This window comes from Sinocyclocheilus grahami, unplaced genomic scaffold (assembly GCF_001515645.1).
Source record: "Sinocyclocheilus grahami isolate Dianchi unplaced genomic scaffold, SAMN03320097.WGS_v1.1 scaffold233.1, whole genome shotgun sequence".
Lineage (NCBI taxonomy): Eukaryota > Metazoa > Chordata > Actinopteri > Cypriniformes > Cyprinidae > Sinocyclocheilus > Sinocyclocheilus grahami.
This window is the reverse complement of record NW_015505412.1, coordinates 3,778,896-3,796,117: the sequence shown is the minus strand read 5'-3', so window position 1 is coordinate 3,796,117 and position 17,222 is coordinate 3,778,896. Positions and strand designations below refer to the sequence as shown.

The 17,222-nt window shown below is 36.6% G+C and overlaps 2 protein-coding genes across 6 annotated transcripts in view; both read right to left on the bottom strand.

The window, feature by feature from the left end:
* The window catches only part of LOC107597553 (small G protein signaling modulator 2), a 49,943-nt gene extending 38,782 nt beyond the window's left edge, over positions 1 to 11,161 (bottom strand). For all 3 annotated transcript variants that reach the window (XM_016288674.1, XM_016288675.1, XM_016288676.1), the window contains exons 1-2: positions 10,487 to 11,161; positions 5,379 to 5,454 (exon numbers count right to left, since the gene is read on the bottom strand). In XM_016288674.1, coding sequence (XP_016144160.1) covers positions 5,379 to 5,454; positions 10,487 to 10,546 — 136 coding nt within the window. In that variant the 5' untranslated portion in view covers positions 10,547 to 11,161. The remainder of the gene's footprint in view (positions 1 to 5,378; positions 5,455 to 10,486) is intronic.
* Positions 11,162 to 11,903: 742 nt separating this feature from the next.
* Positions 11,904 to 17,222, bottom strand: part of LOC107597551 (BTB/POZ domain-containing adapter for CUL3-mediated RhoA degradation protein 2-like) — a 7,840-nt gene continuing 2,521 nt past the window's right edge. For all 3 annotated transcript variants that reach the window (XM_016288671.1, XM_016288673.1, XM_016288672.1), the window contains 6 exons: positions 15,827 to 16,169; positions 15,564 to 15,733; positions 13,411 to 13,494; positions 13,240 to 13,292; positions 12,932 to 13,127; positions 11,904 to 12,848 (listed from right to left, as the gene is read on the bottom strand). In XM_016288671.1, coding sequence (XP_016144157.1) covers positions 12,630 to 12,848; positions 12,932 to 13,127; positions 13,240 to 13,292; positions 13,411 to 13,494; positions 15,564 to 15,733; positions 15,827 to 16,067 — 963 coding nt within the window. In that variant the 5' untranslated portion in view covers positions 16,068 to 16,169 and the 3' untranslated portion in view covers positions 11,904 to 12,629. The remainder of the gene's footprint in view (positions 12,849 to 12,931; positions 13,128 to 13,239; positions 13,293 to 13,410; positions 13,495 to 15,563; positions 15,734 to 15,826; positions 16,170 to 17,222) is intronic.

The window sequence follows — 17,222 nt, the reverse complement described above, 5'->3', positions numbered from 1 at the left end:
ACTCTGCCACCCCCATAACACGCACCACGTTCAACCAACCCACAATGCACGGACACAATTCCTTTTGATTTATTCCCCTGAAACTTAATTCCGCTGGGAAGTGCATTGTCATATATAGCGGTGACGTGGGTGAGTGAGTGCGTGCTCCAGGATGAAAGTGAGGGGGTGGATGACTGCGTGGGGAATCCATGCCCAGCGACTGACTGGAAAACAGGGGAACTGCTCTGTTTTTTGGTGGTGGTGATGACAGACTGGCAGTGCTCCCAGCCCAGCCCTCCCCAGCCACCCACACACACACACCAGTGCTGAACAGCATTTATACTGAAACCATCACCCTGCTTACGGTCACGACTCCGACACTCTTTCCCTCAGACACCCAAAAACGCTCCAAATCATCATGCAAAACGCCTGCGATGTGTGAGAGAGTGTGATAACCAGCGTGAGTGGAGGAACGACTTTGAAGCAAGCACTAATATTAGTTTCTTTCAGTCTTTTCCTTTGCCACAAAAGGAACAAAATGATGGATATGTGGAAAAACTACACACTATGTGACATAAAACAGTCCTAAACTCCTTCTCAATAAATCAAAATGGATCAAAATGCTCCTGCCAAGACTATGAAGATCATCATCAGAGACAAAACCAATCAACACTGAATAGACTTATAACAATAATACTATAAGTTGAAATGTATAATCTTTTGAATGTTATGATATGATGACATGATATGATGTCTTTTGTGTGTGTGTGCATGTATAAAATCTGTCTATCTGACTAATATATATATATATATGTGTGTGTGTGTGTGTGTGTGTGTGTGTGTGTGTGTAATTTAATTATTTTGATTCACACAAGCTGCGTGCAAACACATTTCCACAAAGTGCACACTTCTGCACAGCCGAGCTTAGTGTCGCTATTATAACATTATACAGCACTTCGTGAAGAATATTAAGCATTAAGAAGACTGGATCTGCTGTAGTCATGGAGTTCAAAAGCTATTGCAATCGCATTTACACAGCAAATCTCATATTCCAACTCCTTGTCATTTAGAGCTAATGAAAAGAAGTGTCGAATGAAGATGTCCTCATTACAGTCTCCATAAAAAAGTGCCTGAATAACAAAAGTAATAATTCAAATTTATTAACGGATGTTCCACAATTAAACAGCGCTAACCGACTAACAGAAGGACAGAGATGAGTCACAGAGTAGCCGAGGGCTGACATCACTGCTTGTTATCATGTGACCTTTAACCTTGATTCACAGAAGCCGTTCCAGTTTAGTCTTCTAAACAAGAGCAGTCATGGAAAATAACATGTGTTTGGATAAATCAAACATTCCGTATAAACATGGCAGCCTTGCATACTAACAAAAAGAGTTCAGGTTTGCCATAACTTTGTCTATAAGTTTGATTTGTAGTGACCGATCCTGATGTCTTGTACATTGCTGCTTAGATCTTACAGCTCTTCTGGGGTTTTGAAATTCACACAACACAACACTGTAAAAAAAAAATCCGCAAAATTTACGGTAAAAAAACGGCAGCTGTGGTTGCCAGAATTTTACAGTAAAAAATACTGTATCAACAATTTAGGTTTTACGGTTTTAAATTTCATGTGCTCCAGTTTCTCATCACCACCTGCATTTGGTGGTTATCAGTGTATTACAAAGGTACAAAACATAAAAGCAGGAAATGATAAGCGTGTCAGAGGAGAAGGGACAGAGCGGTGTGGAATAAAGGTAAATTATGTGAAAAATAATGCGTTAAAATTTTAAATGTAACGCTGGGAATTCTGGGAATGTCAATTTACGGTTATTCACTGTAAATTATATGAAAAATAATTATGTTTTTCACTTCCAAAAACAGTATACTACCGTAAAATTACATGTCCAATACAGTTTTTCACCGTATATAGTAGGCGAATTTACCGTTAACCATTTAACAGGTTTTTACTGTAGCATTTTTACAGTCTTTTACCGTTAAATTCACAGTCATTTTTTACAGTGAACAACTGAGCCTCAATGCAAAAGCTGGCACGCCATATTGGATGACAAGAGACACACTGTAAATATCAACAAGCTCAAGTAGCAGCAGTGCAAGAATATCTAATATGTGTGAAATACAAATTCAACACAAATGATAAACGGAATTCATATTTGCATATGTAGCGTCTGCGTAGAATCATGCATGATCTTTGGGTTTTATGGCTTAAGAGACCCTTTTAGCTTTTGACATTTGCATATAAAATACAGTCCTGGTCACAGATTTCCCCATTGAACTTCAAACACATTCCAAAGAGACGTAAATGACCCCCGGGGCCTGGCTGACCAGCAAACTACACATGCTCACATAACACTTATATGGGTGCTAAATGGCCAATGGTTCCCCCCACCATCAAGGAGATGCTAAACAGTTTCACCACTCTCGTCTCCCCATTGAACTTCAAACACATTCCAAAGAGACGTAAATGACCCCCGGGGCCTGGCTGACCAGCAAACTACACATGCTCACATAACACCCCCCCCCCCCCCCCCCCACCCCCCCCCCCCCACATCCTTTTACTTTCCTCTCTCTTTTCCTTACTTTGTTTCATTCTGTATATATTGTGTTTTGCTTAGTTAGTTATATGTTAGATATAGTTTAATTTATTAAATCCCTTATATTCACGATCGATTGCCTCTGTTGCTGCTCACAATTCGAAGTCAATGAATGTTTTGAACCCTTGCTACATATGCTAAATTACTGCTAATATTGACTCTGCTACAGTTAATTCGAAGATATAATCTAAATATTTATTATTAATCATAACCAGTTATAATTAGTCAAATATTTCCCTGTTGAGCTGATTTACTACAATATATACATAGATCTAGTGCTTTCTGTGGACAAAAAAAAACTAAGGGGGGGAAGTCATGGCTTAATGGTTAGAGAGTCGGACTCGTAACCCAAAGGTTGCGGGTTCGAGTCTCGTACCGGCAGGGATTGTAGGTGGGGGAATGAATGGACAGCGCTCTCTCCCACCTTCAATACCACGACTGAGGTGCCCTTGAGCAAGGCACCGAGCCCCCAACCGCAGCAACAAATGGCTGCCCACTGCTCCAGGTGTGTGTTCACTGCTGTGTGTGATCACTTTGGATGGGATAAATGCAGAGCACTAATTCCGAGTATGGGTCACCATACTTGGCCACATGTCACGTCATTTTCACTTTCAAATCACTAGTCCCTACTGTACAAAGGCAAAATGAGGTTGTAAATGTTAACAAAGCTATGTAATAATGCAATATAACAACAGCACTTATGCTTGTACATTGATGAAACTTGACTAAGCAATATCTGTGGTGCCACGCAGCACTGGTGTGTCACTGACGTAATGAGGCTGAGCCTGGGTTAATGTTCCGGCCTGTTTCTGTGTCACTGGAGTAAAGAGTTTGTCACACACACACACAATCCCAGTCATCTGCACTGGACAAATCAACCTTTTTACTGGCAGTGATTCAAAGCTCCGGAACTATCATCATGCCACCGAGCCCCAGCCTTTGCCTCTAAAGTCTTTCCTGATGAGGGCTCTCATATGTTAAAGGTGCAATAGATGATTGTCTTCTGAAACATTTTTTGTTATGTTGGTTGAAATTTTCTTCACAACCTGATAGCAATCATTAAGTTAAGTGTTGTAAAATATACATGAGAGTCAGTTGGTACTACATTACTATAATACTGAAGGTTAAAATTGAGTGATTTGTTAAAATTACACTTAATGAAGATTTTAAAATAATAAAGTTACAATTACATAATATTTCTACTTCAATGTATTTAGTTTTTTTATATAAACGGTGGCTGTCATAAAAACTTGATGGATTTATTCAAACATAAATTAAACATTGAAGCAATCAAATTTATAATGAATATGTTATATGGTGCATATATTTAGCAAAATGCCCCTCTCTACAGTTTATTTTTCTATCTGACTAATGAGTTTATGGTCACGAATATGTTTTTCTGAGGTAAATTTGACATTACGTGACATTGTTTGTTTAGAAGCCGTTATATTGACGTCTTTGCGCAGCTGAAACACTGATTGAGCGATTACATGAGACAGAATACGGATTGTAAAGTTGTACTCTTTCTTTTAACTTACCTTCAGATGTTTAGTCATGTTTATTTTGTGCTGAAACTGGTATTAATGTGGATGAGATGATCACTTCACGTGCGCCTCGTGCTGCCGCGTCTGTTAAGCTACAGCGATCTGTCACTCCATATTAAACAGCGCCAAAACGGCATTTATTGTTTGAATACTGCAATACAATGTACAGAATTTGAAATCTGAGACTCTGTTTCATATTAAAAGTACCAAAGCACAATGCTTATTGCGATTTATTGAATGGGAGGTGTGCTTCAATGGTCCGTCCATTAACTGAAAACAGGCTAGAATAATATATATATTATATAATATATATAATAGAATAATATATATATACGGTATATACACACACAACATAATTTAACAAGTTGTCTAATTAGTTATAAGAATTTGCAATAATGACTGGGAAATTGTGCATCTATTTTTAAGGTCAGAAATAATATATTTTTTATATTTCTATTTATATCTATTTTTATATATTTCTCAGTGATTATTAGGTTACATTCATGCATATTAATTATTAGTTAATTAAAATAATTTTAAATAATGTATTTTGCAATAAGAGATGGAAAATTGTGCAGCAATTTTTATATGTCAGAAATAAATATATTTTTACATCTATATATTTTAATACAACATATTTCTAAGTTATTATTAGGGTTTCTTTACAAAAAGTTATATTTATCTACATTAATTATTAGTAAATTCATCATTTAAATTCACAATATGAATTTGCAATACCAGTTGGGAAGTTGTGCCGCTATATTTATGTGTCAGAAAGAAATACATTTCTTAGTTCAATTGAAATCTACATACTTTTAATAATTATTTTATTTTATTTTCTATACTTTTAGAGAGTATTTCTTTATCAAACGTTATATACATGTTTATTAATAATTAGTTGTTTTAATTAATTAATACTTTAACTTTAAATTTACAAAAATCGTTGGGAAATTGTGAATCTAAAATTTAACTCTACGACAGCTCTAAACTCACTTTTACTACAGTATGATAATTTGTTAATGATTTTCAACCAAAAAGATGCATGGAAAATTATCCCAAATTATTCTCACAAATTCAAACCATATCTATGTTAACCAGCAAAATAACTTGGTGATATTAAAATCAGCACAATCAACAACATTTTATATGACACAGAAAAGCAAATGCTTATTTTTGCCAGGCATAAAAACATCAGCATTGGCCTGTGTGATACAAAACACCTCTTCTCTCAAACTGTACTCACTGCAAAGTGCAATAATGTGGCTGCTGTCTTCATGTACAAACTTCTTGGTCACCGCCTCCTCCATGATCTGCTTCACCTAGACATGGAAAGACACGTAATTAGAAACGGCAAAGATTGGCAAAAAATAATGGCAAGTCAAAATTCTTGGAATCGGGTGCACAAAAGCAACTAATTAATCATGACAGCGTAACCACAAAAGTTTCATTAGCATCATTCAATTGATAAGTTTCCCAGGGAGAGCAAGGAACTGTGTAGAATGAGTCTTTGTCACATTTTTCTCGTCCAACTGTCAGTACTAAAGCAAATCCCAAACGAATTAATCACAATCCTTACAGGCAGCATTATACTGTTTGTGTAATTTGAAGAAAAGCAGAAGGGTAATTGTAGCACTGAGGAGCAAATTATGGACATCTGCTGATTACAGGCATGACTTGTGTGCGCCCTATGGTATGAGATTTGCCACAAGGCCAACAGACAGTAAAAGTAGGACAATTCAAAGGAATGGCTCATTTGAAAATGAAAATTTACTGAAAATGGACTCACCCTCAGGTCATCCAAGATGTAGATAAGTATATTTTTTTATCAGAAAAGGTTTGGAGAAACATAGAAATGTAGCTCACCAATGGATGCTCTGCAGTGAATGGGTGCCATCAGAATGAGAGTCCAAAAAGCTGATAAAAACATCACAATAATCCACAATACTCCAGTTCATCAATTAATGTTTTGTGAAGTGAAAAACTGCATGTTTGTAATTAGCAAATCCATCAAGACGTTTTTAACTTCAAACCCCTGCTTCTGGCTAAAATAAGATTCCTCGATACATAATATTGCTTTCTTCAGTAAAAAATAAATAAATAAAAAAGTCCCCTTGCCTGAATCAGGTGAGAAATACGCACTGATCAAGCACGGTTTATGAAAAGTGAAAACAGCCCAAAACCGTTCTAAACAAATATGTCTGTGAATTTTGATATGAGAGGACAGCAGAGGATATACTTTTTCACTGGAGGAAGCGTTATTATGGATTATGAACTGGATTATATTTTGGCCAGATGTTTTAAAGTTAAAATGTCTAATGATTTATTTGTTTCTAACAAACATGCAGATTTTCACAAAACATTAATTGATGGTTTTGACTGGAGTCATGTGGATAATTATGATGTTCTTATCATCTGTTTGGACTCTCATTCTGACGGCACCCATTCACTGCAGAGCATCCATGAGCAAGTGATGTAATGCTAAATTTCTCCAAATCTGAGGAAGAAACAAAACTCATCTACATCTTGGATGACCTGAGGGTGGGTAAATATTCATCAAAATTTCACTTTTGGGCACACAAATTTTTTTTAAGGTTGATATTAAGTGTTTGGCCAGTGCTGTTGACCTTGGGATGAAATGAAAAAGTTTTAAAACAAGTTCGCTACAGCAGCATTACATAACATATATCTTGAAAGACACAAGAATGGTTGGCCGCTCGACTAGAGTAGTGCAAATGCTTTACATAGTGATTTAAAAGAAAACAATGGCATTAAAACCCATGTCCAGCCAAGCTGACAGCGGTAACAATGGCGTTAATGAAGTCATCACTCAAGGATTTTTACAGTTGAAATAAGGGGCAATCAGAGCTTGTCGGTCCACACACACACACACACACACAACATGTGGAGAGATTATAACAGTCACAAGCCTGTTATAGGACTTATCTTCCTCACCACTGGAGGCAGTAGAGGGCAACATGATTTTTGTATAAGTCAAGTCATATGGTAGAATGAGAGGATGTGGTATGCAAAAGCTAAAGCATGGCCTTGCCATATGCTTCTTGAGTCCTTGTTGGGAAACCTGTGTTTTAATGCTCAACTGAAAGTAAGTGATGTTATATTGAGTATGAAATGTGTCTAACTTATTTCTCTTTTGGTTTTGGAAGTGTTTGAATTATAATATTTGGACTGTTTGTTTATTATGGCTTCTTTGATTGTTGTAGAAGGACTTTTTGTGTGTTACCTGGAGGAGTATGGTCTCTGACCATACATAGCCTTCTCTTCAATGCATCAGGCAAATATCACCTTTGTACAGCTGTTCCATGACCTTTGAGGCTTGAGTACAAAATGAAAAGGGATTAAGATATCAAATTGGCTGGAGGATTTGGATGGAGGATACTCTGGACATTGTGAGAACTTGGAATTCAGATAAGACTTTATTCACTCCATTGCAGCTAATTCATCATTCATGGACATTCATGATCTGTCTACAATTCTATTTACATTTTGGTTCTCTTTGTGTGTTTTGATTTGATGAGAATAATGTTTCTATGCTTACTTGATTTTTTCCTGAATATAAATATGATATTTTGCATTCAATGAGAGGTTCTGATTTGTTTTATGCTTTGTTAAATGGATTGTTATTGCAGTAGGTTACCTTTTTCAAATAAGTTGTATGACTAGTTTTGGGTTTAGTTAAATCAGAAACCGTTATAAGATATCATCACAATATGCTCTAGTAATTCACCATCTAACGTCTATAAATACAAAGAGCTTTGGCATCCTCTTCCCAATTTAAAAGGATATAGTGAACACCTACGACAGTTTGCAGACGCAGTCAATCGCATGCACAGCTATAAAAAGAAAAGTCTATGAAGCAGCATGCAGTTCAAATTCTAAGCTCTAAGCACAAACCCCAATAAAAATATTATCAAATAGGGGATGCATTTCCGCATATGCAAAAATATCTAGCAAATATTAATCATTGCAAAATGGTGTAACGTTGCTCAATGCAGCCAATAAATATTGATGGGGGAAAAGGCAGAGAACAGGAAAATTAAACTAAGTTGTTTTGCTCTAGTGGGAGCCATTCGTGACGATCCCTGCTTCATGCAGCTGTATTAATCGTCCACTGATGCAATTTAACTTTTTAGGTAGCTGCTGATGCTTTCAGTTCCTAGGCAACCAGAAGGCGGCTGACTGCAGCTTAAAGTGACAGAGACCTGGGATGTTACACAAAGAAAGTCAATGGGGTAATACAAATCTAATTCTATGGGTATTGCAGGACACAGGATTGCACATTATTTTCAGGTCTATTTCATTCTGATACTGTGTTTCCTCACTCTACATATGTTGCTTAAAACAGGTGAAAACCAAAAGAATGTTTGTTAAAGCCCGCTGAGGTCTAGAGATATATATCTTTCATTTTATATATTTCATTTTACATGTCATATGTCATAAATATTTCCCAAAGACATATAAATGTGGGAAATTTGCAGGAGAAACACTATTAATCAGTGGAAATCAATGTTACTCTATGTTAACTAAAGAGTCCAGGACATCTCTGTGGAGGACGTGACTCATTTGATTTGAATGAATATGGAGCACAAAAGTTCTTTAAAACTTGATGAAGGAGATGATGTTAAAAATTGATTTCCTTATTAACCCAGGCCACTGTGCCACCTGAGGCCAGATACCTTAAGAATTATTGCAGCTCTTCTTATCCATGATTTTTGGCCTCTATTAGACATGCTCTTAACTATCATGAAAAATGATGTCTGCCAGGACTGTGCATTAAGTTCAAGAGGCTGAATCAGCTACGTGGAGGACACAGTCTGTTCTGACACATGAGACATGCTGGTACCAATTTAGGACATCTATTCTTTGCAGCAATTCATTCAAGATTTCTATTATTCACGAGGGCCGGATTTAAAACTAGCGTTCCCTGCACTGTGAGGGAAAAGATAAGAATTAATTACACCGATATAAAAGAATGTAACAACTTCTCCCACTGTACAGTTCCTGGAGTGAAAACATTGGAAACTCTGTGAATGTGAAGTCTTATCAAATAATTATTACAAAATACGCTCAAGAACAGTTCATTCATATTATCTCAGCCTGGTTATTTTGAATTGGCATAAAACAGTTAGTACAGAATTTTTAATACATGTTTTTACTCCTTTTTAGGTTAAAATTATACCATGGATGAATCTGTTTTCCAATATTATTATTACAAGCCTCTCTTAAATACTTGAATCTGATTGGTCGATCACAACATTGAGTGGGCCAATATATTTGCATTTGAACTAAACTAGATATTTCACCACTGTCCAGAAGTTGAGATGTTCTTGAATTGTTTTCAACAGTGTATTTGACTATTATTCTTAGTGGAAGCTTTAAGCTAATTTGTACAAAAATTTATATATTAATTGCAAATAAAATATGCCATGTTTTTATTTATTTTGGCAGTAACAATGTAGTATGTGCAGCACACCAGTCATTATAGCAAAAATATTACATTACACGTTACATACATTATCCCTTACTTGACTTTATTTAACTTACTAGTCATTTTTAATAATGAGTTTGAAGCCAGTTCGATATGTAGCGTGAACCAACAATGGCCATACTGGTCCTATATAATACAGATGTGAATTTGACTGCATGATATTACATATTTGGTCACTGAATTAATGTGTATCAGCTCAAAAATGAGGTTACTGTTGTATTTCCACATGATAAAGTTTTCTCCGCATGTGATAAAAAGAAAACAAGCCCAGATCAAAACATTTCAAGCATATAACACGCAGAGCCATCAGTGCAACCGATCTCTACTAATCTAGTCAAATATTAAAGTAGCGTGCTTTCTCTTACAGTCGCGTTATAAATAAACCTCGCGTGCTCTGCGCGCTCAGCCCCTCAAGTAGCTCTCTGTCAATGGAAATTCGATGGCAACACGTTTTTATTTACATTGCAACAGGCTAGGAGCATATTCGACACTAAATATGTATTCTATTTAGGCTGTATTTAGTCATTTGCAGAAGACAGATTCTATTGGTCACCGCAGAAACCACTGATTAAATCACTGTCTCCCATAGCTACATTAAGTTAAAGGCGGATGAGGAAGGAAACAGCCGATCCCTCCAGCTCTACAGGTGAAAGGGTTTGAATGTGAACCTATAAGAAATATAATACCTGAACACTTGTAAATGCAATCACTGTAGCCATCAGCGCATCCAAAACTTCCATATGCATGCACTAAATCGGCTGCAAAGCATGCATGTGAGCTAATCGTGCCCGCATGTTTTAGCATTCAATCAAAACTAAGACAAGAAATAAATTAATCGCACTTACTTCTCTTTTGACGTTCCATAGTAATTTCTCTTTAAATTCTTCATTTGTAGTCGAACCCATTGTCCCAGATTGTTAAACAACCCAAGTGCAGCATAAACTGGCTGGAGACATAAATCTGAACGGCTCGCCTCCCTTCCTTCCTTCTCATATAAATGTGTGTTCTGACAGCTGAGCGTTGACGCATCTAAGCACTGCCGTATCGCATCGTGAAGCCATCTTCGTGTTCCTTTATGACGCAATCACCGCTGGCCCCGCCCTCTTGGCATTGTAGATCAATGGGATAAATCTCTTCACGCGCCGTACGCCGTTCAGGCGGTGACGGCCATTTATTTTTAGCTCCCCTCCACATTTGACAGCTCAGATAGAGGCGATTGTGGTGGTTCAACTAATCAGGCATAGTCATTGCGCGTTTAATAAGATATGATGTTCTTATGATCTACTGGATGAAAAGATGATGCATGATGTCTCACATCCTATGGAAGAAACAGCTGGGTATTACCTATAAATTGCACAGGTGCATCCAACTGGAAAAAACAACAAGCACAAATTGTAATTATTTAAACTAATACATATTTCACAGCTGTTTAAGGGGTTGTGGTACAATTTATAATTTGCCTTTAAATGAATTATTTAACCACAAAATGAAAAGGTATGTAAACATAAATAAGTGTTTCTTCATAGCAAGATGTTTGGAGAAATTTAGCGTTACATCACTTACTCACCAATGGATCCTCTGCAGTGAATGGGTGCCGTCAGAATGAGTCCAAACATCTTCATAATCCACGACTCCAGTCCATCAGTTAACATCTTGTGAAATTTAAAGCTGTGCTTGTAGGATACAATTCCATCATTAATGTCAGGTGGTTTAGCTTCAAACAGCATCTATAACGATTTTTACATCAAAAATCCACCGACAAATTTTAGAACAATTTTTGCTTTTAAATCTGTGCATATTTCTCTCCTGATTCAGCTGAGCTGACTTTTTCTGGAGGAAGCAATATTATGATAGAGGACTCATATTTTAGCTGGAAGCAATGTTTGGCAGTTAAAAATGTCTTGATGGATTTACAAACATAAAATAGAAATATTTAAACACACAAACAAGCGGCCTTTCACTTCACAAAACAGATGTATTGGAGTCGTGTGGATTATTGTGAGGTTTTCTACAGCTGTTTGGACGCTCATTCTGACGGCACCCATTCACTGCTGAGGATCCATCGGTGAACAAGTGATGTAACGATAAATTTCGCATCTACATTTTGGATGGCCTGAGGTTGAGAAAATCTTCAGCCGATTTAAATTTTTGGGTGGAACACTACTTAAATACAATACTGTTAAAATTACTAGAGATAGAACTAAACACAGAAAAGAAGAAAAATCTAAATTTTTTTGTCCATACATTGACAGTCAAAGGGGCCCAGTGTTGTTTGGGAGCTTACGGACCAATTTGAATTATTTTTGGGTGAACTATTGTTTGATATAAAAGAAAATATTTTGAGTGTTAAATAACTGGAGCAGGAAAGTTTTAGGTCACATTCATTCATTCATTAAGCACTGCATTAAACCATTTCTTTTCATCTTACTAGACAAAAATCAAACACTACAACCTGATTTTCACAAATATAAAACCCCAGGTCCATATACATGATTTCTTCTTTCTTTCTTTTTTTTTTGTTTTTATCAAATCACAGTATCAGAAGATTAATGTAGGCATAAGGCAGGTTTGTAACAGAGTATATGATCCTGTACGGTTAGCAGAAACAGTGATGTATTTGGCAAATTCATCTTGGCAAGATGTTATCAAAACATTCTATGATTAGGTTAGTAACTATTTAAAAACATAGTGTTTTATAAAAATTAGGTAAATAAATTAAAATACAGGAACTGACGCTAATTCATGATCAGCTTTTTGTGTTATGTTCACATTAATGTTCAAGGCAAGCCGCATTTCATCCAAAACATCGATTGTCAAGCCACCTACAAAAAAAACAAAGACAAAGTAGCAATCTGTTCAGGCAGCAAACTACAAAGTGGTTAAACGGTGCTGGTAGTTTAGTGTTCTCCACAGACAATGTGAAAACAGAGGCACTAGTTGGAAGGATATATATATAAAATGTCTTGGAAGCCTCAATTCACAGTTAGGCTAATGTCCAAGTGGTCTGTCGTCATAAGTGCTGTATCTTTTAATGTGGATGCGCCGCACACGCTCCCTCAGCTCCACGGCTTCCTCCTCTTCACTGTGTGAGCAACAATTGTTCCGTCTGCGGGTGGCCTCCAACAGAGAGTTATCTGGGACTGGGAGAGTCTCATACAGCAAGGCATTTAGCGTCTCCTCGTAGATCCGTGCTTCTGGAAACTCAACCTGAGCACATTACGAGAGTTCTTTGTCACATTTAATCAGGCTATGAAAATGTCTAGAGAAATACCTTTTCAAAGATGACTTACCTTTGTCTGCTTCTTCTCAGTAGCATAAACAATGGATGTGCAGCAGACTTCTGCTAGCTTGCGCCTCTGTCCGTAAAAGGACCAGCAGCAGATCTCATCTCCAATGACATCTTTAATGAAGAGCACACGACTGCTGTAGCTCAGAGACAGCTTCTCAAACAACTCGATATTCTTGAGTAGGTTGTCATCCGAGTTGCTTTTGAGGAAAATAAAATAGCAATCAAAAAGAAAAGTATTGACACTAGAAGCCAACTGAATCTCTCAAAAAGGTAAATCATGTTGAATGTTATAGCACTCATAGTATTTACCTTGTATAGGAATATTTGTTGTTACCTCGGTTGTAAAGCAGTTTTACAGCAGGCTATAAGTGGAAAAATAATAATGCCAAAAGACATTCAGAGTTGCAGACTTTCTTGTTCTTACGTGAACATAAACCAAACCCCAAAAGACAGAATATTTTCACTCCAGGAAAGTCTCACCCTTACGCAGCCTTGTATCAGTCTCTCCTCCTCTTTAAGAGATGTTATGACCGGGATAACACACAAAGCCTTTTCTTCATTATCCTACCAACAAACAAACTAATTTAAAAAATGGATCTCACAAAGCCTGCCAAGAAATATCCGGGTCATATTTCACCCCAAAATTATTATTAATATTATTATTTTATTTTGTATTTTTTTTTTTACATAAAAAAAAATGTTTGCTTTTAAGAACATTTAAATAGTTTGCATTATTCTTTTACATACATTACATTTTCAAAGGCCTGCAGTCAGTATGATTGTTTTCTGAAAAGAAATTAATACTTTTATTAAGCAAACTTATGCCAGCATATTTATTAAATTGTTCAAAAGTGACAGTAAAGACTTTAATAATGTTACAAAATATTTCTATTTCAAATCAAGGCATTTTTAAGCTTTCTATTCATCAAAAGGAATAAATTAATAAAAAAATTAATAAACCTGAAAAGAAATCATCGCAATTTCCACAAAAATAAGCACAACCGTTTTCATATAACATATAAAAAGTTATTTTAAATTGTAATAATATTTCACACCGTTACTGTTTTTACTTTTTCTTTAGATAAACACAGTCTTTGTGAGAGCAAGAGACTTCTTTCAAAAACATAATAAAAACGTAACCCGAACCCATAAAAAAACCGACCCCAAACTTATAATGAACGGTAATGTATATTATTATATGTTATTACAAGACTTTGCCTCAATTTCCATTACCATAATTCAGAGGTCTTCAACCCTGTTCCTGCCTGGGGACCCACTGACCTGCAGAGTTTAGCTACAAACCAAACACACCTGAAGCAGCTAATCAAGCACCTCAAGATTGCTTGAAAATACACAGTCAGGTGTCCTAAAGCAGGTTGGAAATAAACTTTGCAGGACAGTGGGTCCCCAGGAGTAGTGTTGAAGACCTCTGCCATAATGCACCCAAATCTTTACTATTCCCATTATCTTCAAACAGGATTCTCATTATTGTAATATACATTTTATTTTACTGTTATACAGTAAAACAATTCTGTTACACAATGATTAGTCTTAATTAAAATGATTATATATTAAATCAGTAAAACAAATTGTACACAGATGTAAAGTATTTGAAAAATTAAATAATTTTCCCCCCCCCATTACAGTAACAAGAATGATAGAATCTTATTTGCAATACGACAATTAAAATATGGTGGGGGGGGGGGGAATGTGCTTGCTTAATAATACCACAATTTTAAGGTCTCAGGACCTGAAGTGGCACAATCACATTGACTCCTTTGTTAAAAAGGCCCAACAGAGATTGTACTTCCTTCGCCAGCAGAGGAAATTCAACCTGCCACAGGAGCTGCTCACACAGTTCTACTCAGCCGTCACGGAGTCTGTCCTGTGCACTTCAGTAACTGTCTGGTTTGGCTCAGCTACAAAATCAGACATTAGAAAACTACAGAGGACGGTTCGGAAGGCTGAAAGGATTATTGGCGCTCCCCTGCCCACCCTTCAAGAACTGTATATTTCCAGGGTGAGGAAAAGTACTGAGTGAGGTTCAGAAATTCACTCTGGAACCCTCACATCCAAGCCAACTCCTTTGTGAACTTTTAACATCTGGTCGGCACTACAGAGCACCGAACACCAGGACTGCCGAGCACAAGAAAATTCTTACCACAGGCAATCTACCTCAAAAACAGTTAAATGCTCTCCCCTACTGTTCAATAAAAAGATGTGCAATACCACTTTTATTTATTTAATAGTACCCTACATCTTATTCCATTCCTTGTAAATTCTATTCTATTACATCTATATAGCCCAACTGTACATACTAATTTTGTCATATATATATATATATATATGTGTGTGTGTGTGTGTGTGTGTGCGTGTGTATTTTATTCACATATCTTTATTTCTTATTATCTGCGTGTTGTTGTCTCTGTGTACTGGAAGCTAATGTCACCAGAACAAATTCCTTGTATGTGCAAACATACTTAGCAATAAAGCTCTTTCTGATTCTTATTAAAAATCTAATTTCTTTCTTTTAATTTTGGAATGAAATATAACCTGGTTATCTTTGACAGGTTTCATGAGAATGACACAAAAACAAGAAACACATCATCAAGAGAGTACAAGTCTCAACCAACCTGCAGGGCTCTCTGGCACAAGTCTATCAACCCCTGGATCTGGTAATACTTGGCTTCTGCCAGGAGCTCCATGATGCCCTGTCTGCTCTTGGGCAAGGTCACAAATCCATCACGGAGATAGCTAAGAATCGAACCAAAGTGTTTCCCACAGCGATCTATTAGAATCCAACCTTAAAAAAAAAAAAAACAGAATTCACATTAACAACATCAGCACCGTGAATCAAGTGTTTACATCGTATCTCTGTACTGTCTAAATAACTCGCCTTTCTTATCAGTGAGCACCTCCATCTTGCCACTGAACATGGATCTCAGGAGGGTGTCCTGTCGGGTGAGCACTTGCAGTGTGGAATAGTAAAGATTGCCACCAACATTGAGCTGCACATACTTGTTGCTGGTGACACCGCGGTAAGTGCAGGTGTTAGTCTTGGGGCAGGCCACTGAAGAGACTGACACAACGGGCCCGGTTTGCGGTTGAAGCTGGTGCAGGCAGCTCTCTCCTGACATGTCCCGCTGTAGGTAGATAACCACCCTGCACACGATGGGTCTGATTTCCCCCGCCGTGGTGATTGCTGTGGAGCAGGCTGCAAGTAATGCAAAACCTACATGCTACACAACACATAAAAAGTTTTCTTTTTTTAATATTTTATTATCATTATCATTTATACATCATATATATATATATATATATATATATATATATTCATATATACATATATATACACATATATATACATATATATACACACACACACTCATATACAAGACGTTTGAACAATATGCATTATTATGGTAAAAATATGCAATGACTACCCATAATAACAGCAAATATGACCTTATACTTGTACCTTGATTGAAAGACCATCTAAAGTGACATATTGAATTTATGTTGTGTATTTCTTGACCATTAATACATTGTTATTTTGAATTACAACAAAACTAACGTAGAGGTATCTACTTGTATTTACAAACAGACAGAGGCGGACAGTAACTAAGTACATTTACTTGAGTATTGTACTCAAGTACACTTTTTGAGTATCTGTACTTTACTTGAGTATTATTTTTTCTGGGAACTTATGACATTAACTTCACTACATTTGAAAGACAAATATTGTACTTTTCACTCCACTACATTTCTATCAAGGTCCTCGAAGTAGAAAGTCGTTACTATGTAGCAGCTTTGAAAGTCAGTGGGTGAGTTTTTTCTTCTCTAAAACGTGACTTTTTTTTTCAGACAGTTTATCAGTAATCACTCTTGGGGCTACATGAAGTGATTTCCCAGCATTTTTTGAACACTGCCCAGCTGCAAATGAGATATTTATTAACAACAATTAAATAATAAGAAGTTAATATTGTGGTATGTATTAGACACAATATTGTCTGATTTTGCTAAATTGTGTAGGTGAAAATATTACCTATAAAGCCACAGAAGAACTGTTGTGCATCTCCTAATAAAACACAATAGGTGTTGGACTGAAGCAGCACTGCACAGACTGGTCTGTGTGTAACACCAAAGTACAGCGAGAGCGATTAGACAGCATTTAAAATGTTTGTTTTGATGAGGGCTGCACGATAAATCGCATGCGATATTGAACGCGCATCTTGTCAGAAAGCCGGTTCTGTAATCAGCGGTAAATCTCCATCACCTGCGTGCTTTCACAT